The sequence below is a fragment of the Hippopotamus amphibius genome, chromosome 3, assembly GCF_030028045.1.
Source record: "Hippopotamus amphibius kiboko isolate mHipAmp2 chromosome 3, mHipAmp2.hap2, whole genome shotgun sequence".
NCBI lineage: Eukaryota > Metazoa > Chordata > Mammalia > Artiodactyla > Hippopotamidae > Hippopotamus > Hippopotamus amphibius.
Window position 1 is genome coordinate 183409575 of NC_080188.1, and position 20790 is coordinate 183430364.

Genomic DNA, 20790 nt, shown 5'->3' on the forward strand with positions numbered 1-20790 from the left:
AGTGTGAGAGACACCACTTTAAATGATCAAACTTAGCATCAACAGCCATGTGACAAACTGACATGGTTCCTAACATGCTGTATTGAGATGTATTTCTAGTAAAAATCCATAACCTCAACCTAACAATGAAGAAACATAACCAAACCAAAACTGAGAGATAATCTGAAAAATAGTCTATACTCTTCAAAAATATCAAGGTCATGAAAAGCAAAGACAGACCAAACACGTTAAAGGTGACTGAAGAGAAACAACAATTAAGCACAATGTGAAATCCTAGTTTGTAGCCTGGAAAAGATGTTTTTGCTATAAATGACATTACTGGGACAATCAGTAAAATGTGAATAGAGTCTAAAAATTAGATAACAGTATTGTACAGATGTCAGTTTCCTGATTCTCATCATTTTAATATGGTTATGTAGAAAATATCCACTGATGAATTGAGAGATAATTCTGCAACTTTGTCTCAAATGATTCAAAATAACCATAGAAAACAGATGAAAAATATGTATAGAGAGGTAAAAGAAAATTATAAAGTAAATTTGTTCACTTGAGTGAAGAAATCTGAGTAAAGAATATAGGGGAATTCTTTGTACTATTTTTGCAACTTTTCTGTAAATCTAAAATTATTTCAAAACTTAAAAATTACTTTTTAAGTAGCCTGAAATGTCAATGATGCAAGAGATTAGTGTTCCAGACAAGAAAACTGATGCCAGCAATTAACAAAATTAATGAAAGATACTTTAAGTTTGTTGCAGACATGTAAGTGGGCTATGTAGCCACAAGTAAATTAAAAGCATAAACTTTTCTTTAGTTTTGGTGGATTTTTAAAATCTTAAGTGACATACATTAATTAACTGGGAACATATAGTATTAAAATAGGAACTAAATTTGAGAGAATCGTGTTATTTAGAGAAGTTATCACTAAAATAGGTTCCTCTATAAGGACATCAGATCTGCTTTATAAGAACATCACAGTGATTTTTAAACCTAGCTGTAAGACAGATCAAAAACTTGTAAAAATTTTGTGCCAGCATTCAAAAAAATTACTTTATTTCATTAAGTCTAAAGTATTAGGCTCTTCCTCCAAGCAGTCCCTGTATTTTATTAACATTTTTAAAAATTTCTCACCATGAACTCTTATCATTTAGTTGTCTACTTATTTTTTTCTTTTCCTTCTCTATATATTTTAATTTCAGATGCCTCTAATAAGGAATAAATGAAGAACAAAGTTAAACTATTATAGTAGAAAAGTGACAAATTAGAAAATTTGTAAAGTAGGCAAATGATTATATACCTCCTCATTTTGTAACCAAAAAAAATTTTTTTCTTAATTTCTGAAATCACTTAACTGAAGTATAAGTTGGAAGTATAAGTTAACTGAAGTATAAGTTCTGCAAGTCTCTCAGTGGATATAGATGATTATGTTATGCTGTATTTATTAAGGCAAATCTTCAAAAAAATCTCAAGATTCAATCATAGGGAGTGATAAGTAGCACAGAGAGAAATTACCTTACATTTTTATCTTGTAGAATTAATTTGGGGCACTTCAGCCAATGTTTATTGACTGAGCAATGGACCAGGGATTAGTCTAAATGTTGGTGGACCAAATATGAACAAGCTCTGAAAGAGCTCATCATCTAGGAAACAGAGAAAATCTTCAACAAATAATACATACAAATGCATATGCTGTGAAAGTTACTTTAACAAAAATAAAATATTTGGTATAGTTTGAGTACAAAGAAATGAGTCATCAATTCTCCATGGAAAAATCAGCAAGCAAACACTTTTCAGAAGTCTCGTTCTAAAAATTAAACCCACTTTTGTTCTCATATAAATATTATCAGTAACTTCAAAACTACATGTAAATGTGACTAAAGTGAATTAGTTACAACAAACTGTATAATTCAAGTGCTAACATGTATAAATTTTATAATATTTACCTTCACAATCAGTTGATAACGTTGTCTGCCTAAGTAACCTCTCCATTGTTTTTGAATAATTGTTGCTACTCTGTGTAAGTACCTGGGTGAAAAATATGCTTATTAGTTTGCTTTCATTGAAACAATGATATATCTTTAATTTTTGCTTACAATATTCCTTTCCACAGTTTGAATCAAATTCAAAGCCAAGTTTATCTGTACTTTTAAAGACAGTGTAAAGGCTCCCCCCCAAATTAAAAATATAACTACCTTACAATCCAGCAATCCATTCCTGGGTTTATATGCAAAGAAAAACACTAATATGAAAAGATACATGCACCCAAATATTCAACAGCAGCATTAATTATAATTACCAAAATATGGAAGCAAGCTATATGTCCATCAACAGATAAACAGATAGAGAAGATATCTTTTTTGTTTTTTGCTTTTTGTTTTTTTTTTTTTTGAGAAGATATCTTATATACATGTATATGTATATAAAATGGAAGTATGCTCCCCTACAAAAAAGAATGAAATTTTGCCATTTTCAACAACATAGGGTATTACGCTTAGGGAAATTAGAGAACACCAAATACTACATGTTATCACTTACATGTAGAATCTAAAAACTAAAATAAACTAGTGAATATAACAAAAAAGAAACAGATTCTCAGATATAGAGAATGAACTAGTAGTTAACAGTGGGAGGGGGAAGAGGGAGGAAATAGGGCTGGGGGATTAGGAGGTACTACTAAGTATAAAATAAATAAGCTATAAGGATATATTGTACAGCACAGGGAATACAGCCAGTGTTTTGCAACTATAAATGGAGTATAATGTATACAAATTTTGAATCACTATGAAATTAAAATGAAACTAATATTGTAAATTACTTCAATAAAAATAAATTAAAAGTAAATTAAAAAGAAAGAAGAATGCAATGAAATATTGAAATATATTTTTTAAAAGACTATAAAACAGGTCATAGTGACATGCTGAGAAATAAGCCAGGCACTATTGATGTGAATCACTATAAGTATTTTGAAATAATTAGTGAGGTCAAGAAACAGTTCCCTTTTCCACACACATTACTCAGTCTATCCCAACTCTTGTCATTTTAGTCTGCTGAATTAAAAAATACTCTCTGCTGTCATGTTCCTATTTGGTATAGTGGCCAAAAGAGAACCCTCATCTTCATACTTTTATCTGCATGTCTGGCTCCTACTAGTTAACATAAGGGAGTATACAGTATAACCCCTAGCTCACCATCTGAGTTATCCTGGACTAGTCATATTCTTCCTCCATCTTATCTAGGGCAATATTTTTCAGAATTTATGAGAAACTGAAGGAAATTTGAGCACTTAAAAAAAAAGTGGAAATAGTCAAGATAGGGATCAACTTCAGTTTCTTTGTAATCAGAATAGCATCGTTTTGGCACCATTTGCCTTTATTTACCAACATGTTGGAGGGGATTTGAATAGCTTCTTTTTTCTTTTGTTTTGTTTTTCTTCCTTACCAGTCAATAAATTCACTGCTATAAAAATACAAGTCCAATCATTTGTCACATCCTATGGAACTTGAAGAAAATAATCTGATCAAGTATATTTATGACATTGAGAGTTTTTAAGAGAGATATAGTCAATATCATTTAGTTGCTTGATACATAAGAAAAGATGACCAAAAAGAGTTATGTCTTTAAAGCACATCATATAATTTATTAACTTCATTACAAGTAAAATTAAAAATTATTTGCAATGAGAACTACATGAATAAATTACATTTTCTAAGGAGTATATTTTTATGATATATCTGAGGTTTCCATGACAAAATCAATATACCTGATATATGCTCGAACTTGACATCCTCGAAACCAGCTCTGGATTTTAACTGCTGCATCACTCTCCTTTTGTCGAAATACATCCACAACGCTAAAAAGAAATTTTTTAAAGCATTTCATTAGTGACTAATATAATTCTAAAGCAAATCAACCTGTTAAACTTAATTTTTAATTTCTTCCAAAATGATAATTATAATCAGATGTCATCTTAAATAAAATTAAAATGCTAAATAAAGAAAGTATTCTAGAAATTATGAGCTATGTTTTAAAAATTAACCTTTCTCTAAGAGGCCATGTGCTTTCAACAGCTTTACTTTTTTTTAGTTTTATAATCACCTATTTGCAACTAATTAATTCACCAGCGGTTTTTATAAGGAAATTAAAAAAGCAATGTGCTATTTTGTCATTATTTTAAAAACATAATTATTTGAATTTACTGTTTAAATGCCACTATACATATCATGCAAGATTAAAATCTTTGTATATTTTACTCTCTGCATCAGTTAAATGAATTACCTCTAAGGAAAATGAATCCATCATTTTGCCTATTCTAGATAGTGTTTTTGAAGGTCTGTTTCAGTTAAAGGAGACAGAGGGCAGGGCCATAGGCCTTGTAAAGAGATAAGAAATTCAGCCTTTAGATTTTACCGACTTATAGGAAGAAAAGATTTAGTCAAGACAGATCTCCATCTTAATTTTATCAGTCATTACAATTCTCCCTCTCTATCCCCATTTGATAAAGTCATATTGCTTAGGGCAATTAAAGTGGACCACAGAGTAATTTCTCTCCTAGAATGCTGGTTGTCACAAAATTAGCACTTTATGTTTGCTGAATGACTAAAGAATTGCTAGTCACTTATTTTTCACTTTTTAAAAAAATTCTCTCAAGAATTGTGTTTTCTTAGGTTATTTTTTTGTTTTATTGTATATTATATTAAATATATAGATTTCATTAAATTTATATAATTAGAGCAAAAACAGAATAGAAAAAATACTTCAAACAATACTATGAAGTTGGTTGAAAAAGGAAACAGGATTAGGAATTAAACTGTCAGTGACAAATAAAAACCAAGTAGATAGATTACCTACTAGATAAGCAGGAAAGAGTTACTTAGAAAGCCTGACTGTAAAAGATCCGCAAAAGCAGAGAGAGGGACAAAAATTATGCATCAGGTCAGTGACCCAGATGTGAAAAAGAGTAGTGTGAGAAATCGCACAGATCAGTAAGGTTGCATAGGGGTAGCAGAAGTAAAGAACAAACTGTAAAACCTGCATGAGAGAATAGTCACTCACTTTACCAGATGATGGAAGGCACCGTGATAAGATTACTGTATGAAGAAATAAAATTTGCTGGAAATAATTGTGAGGACACACTAGACAATTCGGAGTAGACGAAAAGAAAGTTTTGTTATTGGTGTATGTTTGCCCTGCATGTACAAAATAATAGCAGAGACATGTATAAACTGTATTCTTGGCTCAAGTTATCAGGCTCCACATGGGAGAGACAACAGCTTAAAGTCCTTTCCTCCATGGAGCCTTCCCTGACTCCCCAGACTCCATTAGGCCTTTCCATCATATACCCTCATAGCTCCTCATAGCATTCAACACAATCATATATAATTGTTTAATGAGGGTCTTTCCACTAAACTCCAAGATCCAAAAGGCAGTCACCTTGTCTATTTTGTCCCACATGGCTCTCCCAGTGGCTCCAGAGAGATAATGGATGTTATTCCCAACACTCAACCTTTGTCTTCCCAGAGCTGCTTCCTCTGGGGGAGAGCATGTCACCTGCCGCATTTAACCCCTGTGAAGAATGCCACTTGCAAGTACCCTCACTACACCTTTCACAGCCTGTACATGTCTCCCCATTTTAGGATGACAGAGCTGCTGAGGATCCAACAGGAGCCCCCATGCTTTTAGTAACTTGAATCCTGGAGTGATTACGGGTAAAAGACAGGCAGATCTCTGAACAAATCTGTTGAAAGAAATAGAGAAAAAGAATAATAATATCTTAAATTAATATTTCATGTGCCAGCACTGTTCCTAGCATTTTACATACCACTGAGTTAACTCACATATTATGCTTTCACATCTTGATGAAGTAAATAACATGCCCATTTGACAGAGGAAGATACTGAGGCAGAGGAAGGTGTAGTGAAATGTCCAATGTCACACATTGGTGGGTGTCAGAGCTGAGATTTGATTCTAAGTAGTCTGGCTCTCGAGGCTACATTCCTAACCATCACTTCCCTTATAGGGGAAGAGAGGAAGGAAGAGAACAGGAGAAGGGAGGGAAGTAAAAGGGAAGAAAAAGCAAGGAAAAAAGGGCAACAGGAAAAAATGCATGTAAGCCATTTCCAAATATAATATTAAAATTCTGTGGCATAAAATAGCACCAATCTCCTTAAAACAATAAAGACACTAAAGATGAAGATGTGGATAAACACCAAAATCTATAACAAACAAAAATTTCTCACTCTACCAAGAACTGTGAGAATGCAGTATAATAGGCACTCGTGTATACGGCCAGAAGGAAACAATTCAGTCTTTGAACACATACAGAAAACTTTCATTTATACAAGTTAAAAAGTCAAAAAATTTCAAGAATGTTTCATTAGAGATGCATACACATACACATGGTAGTAAAACTAAAAAGGGAATGCTAAAACACAAATTTCAGGACAGACGTGGAGTAAACTTCTAAGACCTGTCATGTCTTCATACAGTGGGAATTCCATAAATGGGAAAATCAGACTTTGTGCTATTGTCACTATATTCGAGAGAAAGAAAAGAAATTTTGAAAAATTAAACAACTCATTTGAAAAGCGACAAAAGACAGGCAATTTACCGAAAATACAAGCAAATTATACTTTTAAAAGCCTTGACCTGAGTTCAGGTTATATTTTGAGACCTATAGCAAACTATCTTGTGACTGTCAACGTGTATTTCAGAAAAAATTACGCTGAAATAAACAAGGTCCTTAAAATTACAGAAAACAAGTTCCTTTAGTCAAAAAGCTGAAGGTAGGGATTGATGATTACCAATGTTAAATTTTGCTGTCAAATGTCATCACTGTTCCAAAAAAAGGTAAGCACATTTAGAATTTTGTTCTGAACAGTTAACTGATTAATGCACTTCCACAAAATATGCAAATTTGCTGCTTCTGCAAGACAATGTGAAAGAGGAAGTATTACCTTTATGCACAAGGTTATTTACAGAATTTTGGAACAAAGTACATTGAAAAACATGTAAAATATTGAAGAAACTGACAAATGGCATTGAAGTATCTTTAATAAAAGTTCATTTATAAAATGGTCTTCTAAAAAAGTACAAAAAGACACTCAAGATGATTCAGGAATTTTTTTTTGATGTATCATTGTACTATTAAAATAATAGGAACAACCTAAATAAGTAATAGACTATATAGTACATTCATAAAATGGGACACTATTTTGTCCTTACAAAAAATTAAGTGGATCAATATGTCTTTTCACATAGACACAACATGTTGCAATGTGAAAAAAAAGAAAAGATACAGTACAGTATAATATGATTCCATATTTATAAAAAATAATTTTAACTATATGAATATGGAATGTGTGCAGGAAAAAGTCTAGCTCTGTACAAATAAGGTTATTAAAAGTGGTTGCCTTTAGGGAATAAAATTTGAAAGGAGAAATTTACTTTTGAATTTGGCAAATTATTTTCTAAGAGCTGTGTAATACTTTCGGTATTAAAATTTTTTAAAAATTTGTAAGGAAATTAACACAATCCTTTAGGAAAATAGAAATACATTTTCAAGTTTAAGGGGATTACTAGATTTATCTAGGCAATAACCCTAAGGAACGTGACCTTTTAACATAACATGAATCATGGCCTAACCTAAAATAAAATATTAAATAAAATATTAGGATAGTGGCCAGCACTTTAGCTTTGCAGAAAGACCTTAGCTCAAATACTAACTGTGCCACTTACTGGTTGGGTTACCTTAAGCAAGTTTTATAATCCAAAATTCAGTTTCTTCTGTAATTTCAATAATAGTACATCACAGGTACATTTGTGGGCATATCACAAAGAACCTGGAAGACTGGTAAATAATATATTCTCAATAAATGATAATGCTAGGGTATCATTGTACTATTACATTATATTATTACATAATGATGGGCATCTATGTAGATTGCAGGAAGAAAAAAATACCAGTCCATTAATATCTTATTCATTAATTCAAAAATATTTATTATATGTAAACTGTGAAAGTTAGTATGGTATTTATTTATTATTGAGTAAATTTGACATGTAACATTTTGTTAAGTTTAAGGTATACAGCTTATTACATAGATACATTTACATATTGTAATATGATTGATGAGGTAGTGATATTTATCACATTACACAATTACAGTACAATATTATTGTCTATATTTATTATATGTATTAGATCTGTATGGCTTATTTACTACTTGTTACTTGTTACTACTACTTAAACACATTCTTAGCCACTCCTCCTCTGGTAACCACCACTTATTCTTTTTTTATAGGTTTTAATTTTTGTAGATTCCACATTTAAATGATCTAAACAGCACGTCTTTCTGACTTATCTCATTTAGCATAATGTGCTCAAGGTGTATCCATGTTGTCACAAATGAGAAGATATCTTCCTTTCTGACAGCTGAATAATATTCCATTGTGTATGTCCACCACATCTTTTTTACCCATTCATTCACTTATGGGTATTTGGGTTGTTTCCATATCTTGGCTCTTATGAATAATGCAGCAATGAATGTGGAGTGCATGAATCTTGTCAAAATCCTGTAGTCATTTCTTTTGGGTATATACCCAGAAGTGGAATAGCTGGATCATATGATAGACCGATTTTTACTTTTTGAGGAATCTTCATATTGTTTGCCACACTGGCTGGATCAATTTACATTCCTACCAATAACATGAAAAGGTTCTCTTTTCACCACATCCTTGACAGCACCTGTTGTCTCTTGTCTTCTTGATGACAGCCACTTTAAGGGAAGGGAGACAATATCTTATGGTGGTCTTTATTTGCATTTCCCTTATGATTAGGATGGTAAGCATCCTTTCATATGTCTGTTGGCCATCCCAATGTCTTCTTTAGAGAAATGACTATTCACTTCTTCTGCCCATTTTTTAATTGGACTGTTTGCTTTTCTGTTATTGAGTTGATGAGCTCCTTATATATTTTGGATATTAAGTCCCTATCTGATACATGGTTTGCAAAATTTTTCTCCCATTCTGTAGGTTGTCCTTTCATTTCACTAACTGCTTCTTTTGGTATACGGAAGCTTTTGAGTTTGATGTAGTTGCATTTGTGAACTTTTTTCTTTTGTTGTTTGTGCTTTTGGCATCATGCTCAAAAAATTATTGACAAGACCAATATTGATAGGCTTTTTCCCTATGTTTTCTTCTAGTTTTGTAGTATCAGATTTTATATTTAACTCTTTAATCTGTTTTGAGTCAATTTTTGTGAGTGTTGTGAGACAGGGATCCAATTTCATTGTTCTGCATGTGTCTCTCCAGTTTTCCCACCACCAGTTGTTGAAGAGACCATCCTTTCCTGTTGAGTATTCTTGGCTCCCTTGTCAAATATTAGAGGACCATATATGTTGGGATTTAATTTTATGCTTTCTATTCTGTTCCATTGGTCAATGTGTCTATTTTTGTGCCAGTACCATACTGCTTTTATTACTATGGCTTTGTAGTATAGTTTGAAATCCAGAAGTGTGATACCTCCAGCTTTGTTCTTTTGTCTCAGGATTGCTTTGGCTATTCAGGGTCTTTTGTGGTTCCTCACGAATTTTAGGATTGTTTCTTCTGTTTCTGTAAAGAATACCTTTGGTATTTTGGTGGGGACTGCACTGAATCTGTAGATGTTTTGGGGGTAATGTGGATATTTTAACAATATTAATTCTTCCAATCCATAAACATAGGATGACTTTCCATTTGTTTGTGTGTTCTTCATTTTCTTTTAGCAAAGTTTTGTAGTTTTCACTGTACATATCTTTTACTTCCTTGATTAAATTTATTCCTAAAAATTTTATTGGTTTTGATTCTATTGTGAATGGGATGATTTTCTTTATTTTTTTCAGATGTTTCATCATTAGGGTATAGGAATCCAAATGATTTCTGTCTGATTTCAAATCCTGCCACTTTACTGAAATTGATTAATCCAACAGTTTTTGACTAATTTGGGGGGATTTTATAGGATCATATCATCAGCAAATAATGACAGTTTTAATTCTTCCTTTCCAATCTGGATGTCTTTTATTTTTTTGTCTTGCCTAATTACTCTAGCTAGAACTTCCAGTATGATACTGAACAGGAGTGGTGGGATCACTTCCTTGATCCTGATCTTACAGGAAATGTTTTCAATTTCTCTACATTAAGAATAACATTAACTGGGTTTGTCATATATGACCTATATTATGTTGAGGTATATTCTTTCTATATCCAGTCTATTAAGGGCTTTTATCATGAAAAGATGTATTCTATCAAATATTTTTTTGTGGATCTATTGAGATGATCATATGAATTTTTATCTTTCATTTTATTGATGTGATGATATATCACATTTATTGATTTGCATGTATTGAATAGTCCTTGCATCCTACGGATAAATCCCACTTGGTCATAGTGACTAATCCTTTCAATGTGTTCTTGAGTTCAGTTTTCTAATATTTTGTTGAGAATTTTTCTGTCTATATTCATGAGGGATATTGGTCTACAATTTTCTTTTCTTGTTGTATCCTTATCTAGTCTTGGTATCAAAATAATGCTGGCTTTGTAGAATGAGTTTGGAAGTGTTTCTCAATATTTTGGAAAAATGTGAGGAGGACTGGTGTTTTACTTCTTTAAATGTTAGGTAGAATTCTCAAGTGAAACCATCTGGTCCTGGAGTTTTCTGTGTTAGAAGTTTTAAAATTACCATTTCAATCTCTTTACTTGTTATTGTCTGTTTAGATTTGTTATTTTTTCCTGATTTAATCTTGGCAGGTTGCTAGCTTCTAGAAATGTATCCATTTCTTCTAGGTTATATAAATTTTTGGCATAGAATTGTTCAATAGTTGTATCTTTTGAGTCTATGTATCTCTGTAGCATAAGTTGTTAATATCTCCCCTCTCATTTTTAATTTTATTTGAGTCTTCTTTTTGTCTTAGGCTAGCCAAAGGTTTGTCAACTTTGCTTATCTTTTCAAAGAACCAGCTCTTAGTTTTGTTGATCCTTTCTATCATTTCTGTGGTCTCTATTTCATTTATTTCCATTCTAATCCTTGTTATTTCCTTTTTTTCTGCTAACTTTAAGCTTAATTTCTTCTTTTCTAGTTCCTTGAGGAATAAAGTTAGGTTGTTCATTTGATATGCAATTTTTTAATATATGCATTTATTTATTTTATTTTATTTTATTGGCTGTGTTGGGTCTTTTTTTTTTTTTGCTGTGCGCAGGCTTTCTTTAGTTGCGGTGAGTGGGGGCTACTCTTTGTTGTCGTGCGCAAGCTCCTCATTGCTGTGGCTTCTCTTGTTGCAGAGCACGGGCTCTAGGCGCATGAGCTTCAGTAGTTGCAGCACATGGGCTCAATAGTTGTGGCTCACAGGCTCTAAAGTGCAGGCTTAATAGCTGTGGTGCACGGGCTTAGTTGCTCCGCGGCATGTGGGATCTTCCTGGAGCAGGGATCGAACCCATGTCCCCTGCATTGGCAGGCAGATTCTTCACCACTGCGCCACCTAGGAAGCCCCTAATATATGCATTTATTGCTATAACCTCTCCTCTCAGAACTGCTTTTGCTGCAACCCACAATATTTGATATGTTGTTTTCATTTTTGAGAATTTTTTTCCCTTTTGATTTCTCTTTTGATCCAATGGTTGTCTAGAAGTGTGTTGTTTAGTTTTCACATATTTGTAGATCTTCTCACTTTTCCCTTATTGATTTCTAGTTTCATAATATTGTTGACAGAGAAAATAGATGATAAGATTTCAATCTTTTAAATGTGCTAATATTTTTTGTGGCCTATCATACAATCTATCCTGCAGAATGTTCCATGTACACTTGAAAAGAATGTGCATTCTACTACTGTTGGATGGAATGTTCTGTATATGTCTAATAAATTCATTCCTTATAAAGTGTTGTTCAACTCCAATGTTGCCTTGTTGATTTTCTGTCTGGACAATCTATCCATTACTAATAGTGGGGTATCAAAGTCTCTTACATTTTTAGTATTGTTGTCTATTGTATTGCCTTTCCAAGTTTCCTTGTAGCTCACTGAATTCCATCATAACACCTATTTTATATTGTTTATTATTTAGATTGCAATATTCCATGTCTTTGGGTTTGGCTGCTGGAAAATTGTCATTTTCTTTTTATAATACCATATTACCATGACTCTTCATGGAATGTGATGAAAAGTACCTCTGTTGCTGCTTTTTTTTTTTCCCCTGCATTTGAAGTAGCAAATGCCTTTCTTATTTTGTTAAGGCTTAATTTACTTTGATTCTAACAATTCAACAGATTGATGATTAGGGGCCTTCCTTTCTGGATTGTTTTCCAGAAGGTGGCGCTACAAATACAGGTTTTGTGTTCCTCTTGATGGAGCTGACTTGCCCCTAAGGTTGGGAGCACACACACACAAATAAAGCAAAGGTAGGAGCAAAGCCTGGAGAGGTATGTACTTACTACTTAGGACTTTGAGTGTATCCACAGCTGTGTAGAGGGATCCTTAATTGAGGTGGGGGTTAGGGGTGAGAGCATCCCAGATGTCCATGGGCAGTCCTCTTGCCTCCTGGGGCAAATAGAAGATGGTTCTTCTTTAGTTCTTGTGGTCTGCCTACTTCCCTTTCCTTTAACTCCCTCAGTCACTGAGTGTCCTCAGAGAGAGCAACTGGTCCCTCTAGTTGCAACAGGTGTGGCTGAGCAGATCCCCACTCAATGCCTCCATCCTCCACCTCCTCTTCCAGAAAGGCTGTGCCAGCTCACTGACAGACTGGCCTCTGCCTTCTCTGCCACCACTCCTCTGCTGCCACCAGATCTGGTGCCACTTCCGTTGCTCTGCCACCTCCTCTGCAGTCCAATCCATTCACTTTTAAGTGCACAAACGTATGGATATCCCAGATGTCCTAGTATGCTGTGCAGAGGTGCTTTCTTTCTTTCTTTCTGGTTATGGATGTCTGATTAGTTTTAAATCAAAGTGGAGAGGAAAAAGGAACAACTGCTGCTGCCATGATGCTGCCGTCACTTTTAGCATGCTATTTAAACCAAAGATGTATATGTGATGTACTCTGTGCTCTCAAGCTTACAAAATAATAGAACTGAAAAATAATAGCAACAGTAAATAAAATTATGCAAAAAGTGAAATACCGTGTGAGAAAAGTAAAATACCACGTCAGAAGTAAAGATCTGGAATATTCAGAAGTTGAAGAGTTTTTTGTTTGTTTGTTTTTGTTTTGTTTTTTAAGGAAATAATGAATAGGGAAAGATGGGAGTCAAAGAAAGCATTGTGAGTAGGTTGTCAGAGGATGGGCAGCACTCCTGATCTGTTTATCTAAAACATCTTAACATCGGTGCTGGGATATTCCTCAGGTACTTCAAATTCAATGTATCTAAAATAACTTTTTTCATCCCTCCTCCACACACACCCATCCTCTACTCTTCTCTCTCTCCTTTTTTAAAGTAAATATTAAAACAATTTGACATTTATTGACTTTCTCACCTAAGGTGTAAGAGTCATCTCTTACTTTATTTTCACCATTGCCAGTTATATAAATGTACAGTATTATTTTAAATAACTTCTATTGAGATATAATTGACATACAATAAATTGCATATATTTGAAGTGTACAATTTATTTTTTTTCTTATTAGCAACGTATATATGGCAATCTCAGTCTCCCAATTATTCTGCTCTCTTAAAATAGCTCTTGTTTTTGTAAGCCATTTCTCATGAAAGGCAGTATGATTCACCCAACTGCTCAAATTAGAAACTGCAAAACCAATTCTTTGAGTTAGTTCAACTCTTCATCTTTTTTAGATTAGTCACTTGCAAAAACATTGTTTCCTAGACACTAGTCTTTTATTCTACTCTATCCTTCAAGCTATTGTTTGAATGGTCTTTCTAAAACATGAATCTAATCAAGTCAATTTTTTCTTAAAACACTTTCATGGCAACCCCACAAAACACCCCAAGTATTCTGAAGGAAGTCTAGAGCCCTTGGGATTTCAAAGTCCTCCCAGCTCTGGCTAGACTTAATCTCCCATGTCTTCTTTCCCTACAACCCTATGATAGAGCCATTCTACTTCTATACTTCCCAGAATAGGTCATGTGCTCTCTTGCCCTCAAACTATCACAAAACTATGCCCTCTGCATTGGGTCTTTGTTGCTGTGCACAGGCTCTCTCTAGTTGTGGCAAGTGGGCGCTACTCTTCGTTGCAGTGTGCAAGCTTGTTGCGGTGTCTTCTCTTGTTGGGGAGCATGGACCCTAGAGCACAGGCTCAGTGGTTGTGGCGCACAGGCTTAGTTGCTCCATGGCATGTGGGATCTTCTGGAACCAGGAATCAAACCTATGTCCCCTGCGTTGACAGGAGGATTCTTAACCACTGCGCCACCAGGGAAGTCCCTATGCCCTCTTCTTGAGATGACTTTTGCAACAACAACTTCCAGATAGATGTATCTCCATAGTACTCTGAAATTTCTTCTATATACTAATTATAACATTTATCTTCTTGAGAGGCTCGCTTTTTATTCATATCTGTATCCCAACATGTACTAAAGTATACGATACAAAGAAGGAGCTAAACTAATGTTCATGGCAGGATGGAAGAAAGAAAGGAAAGAAGGAGGGAGAAAGAAAGAAAAGAAGCAAGATGTAATAAGTAACAGATGTAGCCAAGGCAGAAGGCAAAGCTCTTAACTAGTTCTCAGAGCTTTGTGCATGATATTAAGGGATACTGGCCTCCCTGAATATCATCCTTGTGGCCCTGGCTCCACACACTTCCAAAGTGTAACAGTCTCTGGTTCAAAAAAATCTATAGTGAACGATGTCAAATAAGGGAGAAAAAAAAAAAGGCCCAAGTAAAGGAGCTAAGTATTTTGCAGTTCTCTAGAAGTTAACGGTGAGGCATCAGGAAGGGTAATGATTAAGCAGTATCAAATGCCATGAAAAAGTCATGAAAACAAGGCCACTGTTTCAAGGGGTTGCAGGGTTACAGGGAACCTTTCATTTTTCTTTTAACATTTTTTTCTAGCCAATAATGAGATACTCTAGTGCAGGATCTAAAATGTCATTTAGGGCAGAATAGAAAAGATAAAGCAATACAATGTCTAGTAGAGCAGGCAATTCAAAGAAGATAGAATGTAAAGAAGATAAGGAAAGAAACATTTATTCAAAAAGACTGACGTAAAGTCAAATTCATGATAATGGGATAGAATGGTTTCTCATGGTTATTTAACACTTTATATCATTAACATTTAACATGACTACAGAAGATCTGTTTTTCAGTTTTAAATTTACAGTTGACCCTTGAATATTGTGGGTGTTAAGGGTGCCAACACCCCACACAGTCAAAATTTCATGTATAATTTTACAGTCAACGCTCCGTAGCTGCAGGTCCACATCCACAGATTCAACCAACTGGGCGCTGTGTAGTACCATAGAATGTATTTGTTGAAAAATATCTGAGTATAAGTGGATTCATGCAGTTCAAACCCATGCTACTCAAGGATTGACTGTACTCTATTTAAGTTACTGAAAACATTCTTCTCTCCTTCACCAGCAACAATCAACAACTGACTATCTTTTCAAAGGAGGGAGAAAAAATATAGGGTATACAGATACACCTAATACTTCTTTTCAACTAATGTATTAGTTTGAGCTTACCCCTTACTTATAATTGTCATAAGAAATACAGAAGATAAGTAATCACATTATCTGTGTTGAGTTTATGTTTTTTAAACTCTCCTGGTAATAATGCTAACATATATAATACCTAGTCAAGAGGAAGATTAAATAATTTGGAGGGGTTATTAAGAAACACTGGATTTTTTAAACAGTTATTCAAATAAAAGCATACATATTATACTAATAAGGACTACACATTAAATTAAGTTAAAGGGAAATGCTTTAAAACAACTAGTAGTTAACTTACTGCTAAGTTTCAAGTTATGTGATGAAATTTGACTTCTATATGCATTTTTCTGCTGCCATTTTTTTAACTGCTTAAAAATGAAATTTACAGATACTTGGGTTACCACTGGGATGCTGGGTATTCATACAATATGTCATGAACTGCTAGACATTTTACGTTTAAAATGAAAAATGTGGCTAACACTTTATTTTAATGGTATATTAATTAGTTCCAAATTACAATGAAAATCCTATAGCAGTGAATAAAATATGACATCTACACGAATTCGAAATAAATTTATTATGATCAGTATTATCACAATGAATACTAAATGAATTAATAATGATGAAAGACCAAAAGTATTACCAGGAATGTAATAAAACATTGAGAAAAAACTGGAAGTTTCCAGGCACTTCATCATCAACTAGAAATAAGTATTATAACCCTGGATAACACTATGTGCATGTATATCATTACTAGCCAGAAAATAACTGACAATAAATAAAAAATGAAAAAACACGTGGTTACATATTTTTCTAGTAATATGCAAAAAATATGCATTTTACACATCAAAACACCATGCTTAGTCTGACCTTAGCTACTGAATAAATACTAGATTAAAAACCCAATACCCTTTCCTTCTCAATATCACATAACTTGTAGCTATTTTAGAGATTAGGAATAAAATTCCAGTATTAGCTGTCCTATGTTTTAAGACATATTGATGTATAAAATGATTATTTTTTTTCCATATCATTTCACTATTAGGTCTTAAGGATTTCAAGCTCTTTGAAGGCAGGAATTATGCTTATTTTCTACTTTGAGTTCTGAGTATCACCCATGTTACTAATGAGAGGTCAATAACTACTTGATGATGATGAGAAATAGGACATTTTAGAAGGTAGAGGCCATGCTTTGCTTTTCATTAATAGTCTCCATTATTATGATTACTTCACAGTTCCATCAATCATGGGTTGCAAATACATGAGCGTTAGACCATAAAGTAGGAATTATCATAGTTTGTCATGTAGATTTATATTGTTAGTGTACTTTTAAAATATTTCATATTTACTTTTCTTCATCTTCCTTCTCACTTCATTTCCTGAACAATTAAGTACTAAAGAAATCAGCAGTGGGCAAAGAAAATAAAGATCTGTGTTAGGGGTGGGGGGTGGATGGGGAGGACCCCGTGGCTCAGCATAGGGTATCAGGGCCTGTGTGAGGTAAGGTGGGCATCCACATGGTAGAGGGGGCAACCTGGAGTAGGTTGTTTCAATCTGAGTAAGGAGCGTATTCCCAAGGAGAGGCATAGCTTTAGGGTGCTAAGGAAAGGTTAAACAAGGGTACACATGGGATGAAGGGCAGCCAGCACAGGGAATCAGAGCTAAGAGTGATGGAAAAGGTATCCAAGTTGGCTGGGAGGTGACAGTTCTGCATAGGGAGGAAGAAACCACACAGGGTGAAAATGCTATCCCTAAAAGAGAAAGCAGTTATGGTGACAGAAGTTTGATTACATACAGAGGGACTGGTCAAATAAGTGAATATATTAAAAATAAAAGGGAAAAAAACAACAATGAACTCTGCGGTGATGGGTTTGAAATAAAGATGTCAATGTAAACTCATGGATTTCAATATCTACATGGACAGATAAGCGGATAGATAGACACATAGATAAAGCATAGGTGTAAACTCTGTGCAGATGCATACATACACGTATTTTCTAGCTCTGTCCACTTGAGAGGGCCTAAGAACAGCAGCAGGCATCTACCAAAAGAAACAAGAGGTCCTTGAAGAAATGGATAACTCCAGGGCTGGGACAGGAAAAGTAAAAGCTTAGCCTCCACTTTTTTTGTGTCATAAAGCAGAATAGTATTACCATGATCAGGACACAGAAGAAAGCTTTTAGTGGTCCCCATTAGACAACATGGGACATGTCTGGGACAGCACTAGCATGAAGATAAATAAGAGTAATGGATTTCAACCCACTGACTAAAATAGGAATATATGAGTCCATAACAATACAAATAAGAAAATATTTAAATAAATTGAAAGTTAGAAGAGGGACAGGATATATATATAGCTTCAAATTATTTGGTTTAAAAAAATACCTGTTAGTTATTAAGGGAAAAAGAACATCATAGTGAAGAAGCCTAGTAGACATAACCTTAATGACATTATCCAAATGAACCCCATCAGTAACTGGACAAATCAAAATCATGCAGTACCTAGTGGATGTATTGAAAAGACCAGAGCATCACTTCTGTGATACTTCTGCCATAGATACATACCCTGAATCTAATAGAGGAAAAAAATCAGACAACCTTAAGTTGAGGGAAATTCCACAAAATAACTGATCTGTTATCTTCAAAGGTGTCAAGATCATGAAAATTGAAGAAAATTTGAGAAAGTGCTCTATATTAAAGATAACTAAAGGGACAAAACAGACAAGATTTTTTGCTATAAATAACATTATTGGGACAACCGGCAAAGCTTGAATGGAGTCTGAAGATTAGATGGTAGAAATATATACATGTTAATTTCTTGATTTTGATGGTTGAATTGTGATTATGTAGAAAATGTCCTTATATGGAAAAAGAATTTGGAAGGCATCAGATTGCAAGCTACCCCCATTTGGTTTTCAAAAGAAGTATCTCTGTAGCGTATTGCAACTTTTATGTAAGTTTGAGATTGTATACACACACACACACACACACACACACACACACGAGAAAGAATGGCATCTCAATATCATTCGAAATTCTTCAAATACTCTTCATAGTTAAAATATATTTTTTAATATTTAAAGTAGACAAGAGTAAAGGAAATTATCATGCACAAGGAAAACCATCTTATAATAAAAATGTTAATTTATCAAGCAGATGTGATCATTTTAAAGGCATAATGCACCTAATAATAAAGCTTCAAAATACATGAAGCAAAACTTGACAAAACTGAAGGAGAAATAGGCAAATCCACAATTACAGTTGGGAACTGCAACATGTCTCCCTGAATAATTGATAGGACAACTGTACAGGAAATCCATAACAGTATAGAAAATGTGAATATTTATCAATCAACTTGATCTAATTGACATTTATAGAATACCCAACAATATATATTTGGTATGTCTTCAAATTCACTGATCTTTTATTTGCAACTTTTTAGTCTGATGTTAAATCCATCTAGTGAATTCTTTCTGATACTGTTTTTTTTTAAATCTCTATAAGCTTCATTCACTTCTTCTTTATGTTCCATTTATCTTCTCATTATGCTCATATTTTATGTCCTTAAATTCTGAACTGCTATTTAAAAATGCTTGTCTGCTGGTTTTATTATCTTTGTATTTCTGGTCTGTTTCTATTAACTGATTTTTTTTCCTCCTTGTTATAGGTCCCAGTTTACTACATTTTTGTCCTACTAATAATTTATGAATAGATGCTGGATACCATGAAGGCTATGCTGTGGAGAATTTGGATTTTGTTCAGAAATTACCTCCATGAATAAAGATGGGGGTAATTGTCTGGATAAAATGTTTCCTTTCTTTCAAAGATCCTAATCCTGCATTGTTGTCTAGAAATAATTTTTCATATATTTTGTTCACTCTTTTAATTCTTCATGGTGGGAGGGCGAGTTTTGTACCAGTTACATCTTCATGGACAGTTATTTTATGTTTAATTTTACCTTTCAAAACAAAATTTTGGAAATTCCCTGGCAGTTCAGTGGTTAGGACTCCACACTTTCACTGCTAAGGGCCCAGGTTCAATCCCTGGGCAGGGAACTAAGATCTCACAAGCCATTCAGTATGGTCAAAAAAAGTAAAATTTAAATTAAAAAAATCAAAACAAATTTTTTGTCTTGGAACAAATATTTTTTCCTATTTCTTTACTGTTTACTTCACAAATAATATATGAACACCCAACGCGTAGTATAAAATTTTAAACCATATAGAAAAGGAGAAAAAAAATTGATTCTATTTCAACCCACCTCATCCTCCAATTTTCAAAATCTAGTCATTGTTAATAGCTTGTTATATGATTCCAGATCCACAGTTTTGTGTCTCTTTTATTTATACACAAAAATTTCATGCTAAATGTATTATATGTTTTCTATGACCTCTTTTTTTTACTTTGTCTCAGAGATTTTTATGTCATTATGTATAAAATTTCTCACTCTTTTAAACTGCTACTTAATATTTCATCATGTGAATATGCCTTTATTTATTTAGCCAGATTAGTTACAAACATATACAAGTCTTTTCTGAGTTTTTCCTATTAGAAATAATGCTTTAATGAATGCCTATATACATAACCCCATAAATAAAATATTCTCATGAACAAATTGTGTACATATTTCTATAGGGTAAACAGATAAAGTCATATGCATTTTGATGTTATTGTAAATTACATTATTTTTGTAGTTTCAAATTATAATTGCCCACTGCTATTATATAAAAAAACAACTGATTTTTGTGTATTGTGTATTGTATCCTGCAATCTTGCTAAATTCACTATTTATTTCTGAATCATTTTTGTTTACGTGGTTCAGAGTTTTGGATGCATAAAATTGTTTTTTCAGTGAAAAAAGACAATTTTATGGAGGTTCTGCAGAAAACTAAACATAGAATTACCATATGATCCAACAATCCCACTCGTAGGAATATACCCCCATAAAACTATAATTCAAAAAGATACATGCACCCCTATGTTCATAGCAACAATGTTCACAATAGTCAAAACATGGAAATAATCTAAATGTTCATGGACAGATGAATGGATAAAGAAGATGTGGTACATATATACAATGGAATACTACTCAGCCATAAAAAAGAACAAAACAATGCCATTTGCAGCAGCATGGATGCAATCAGAGATTATCATACTAAGTGAAGTAAGT

General features: G+C 33.5%; 1 protein-coding gene across 1 annotated transcript in view; it reads right to left on the reverse strand.

Annotated features, from left to right (window-relative positions):
* SPATA17 (spermatogenesis associated 17) overlaps positions 1-20790 on the reverse strand; it is a 188709-nt gene that overhangs the window by 159276 nt on the left and 8643 nt on the right. Inside the window, exons 2-3 of the mRNA XM_057728510.1 lie at positions 3758-3847; positions 1941-2022 (exon numbers count right to left, since the gene is read on the reverse strand). Of these exons, the coding sequence (XP_057584493.1) occupies positions 1941-2022; positions 3758-3847 (172 nt within the window). The remainder of the gene's footprint in view (positions 1-1940; positions 2023-3757; positions 3848-20790) is intronic.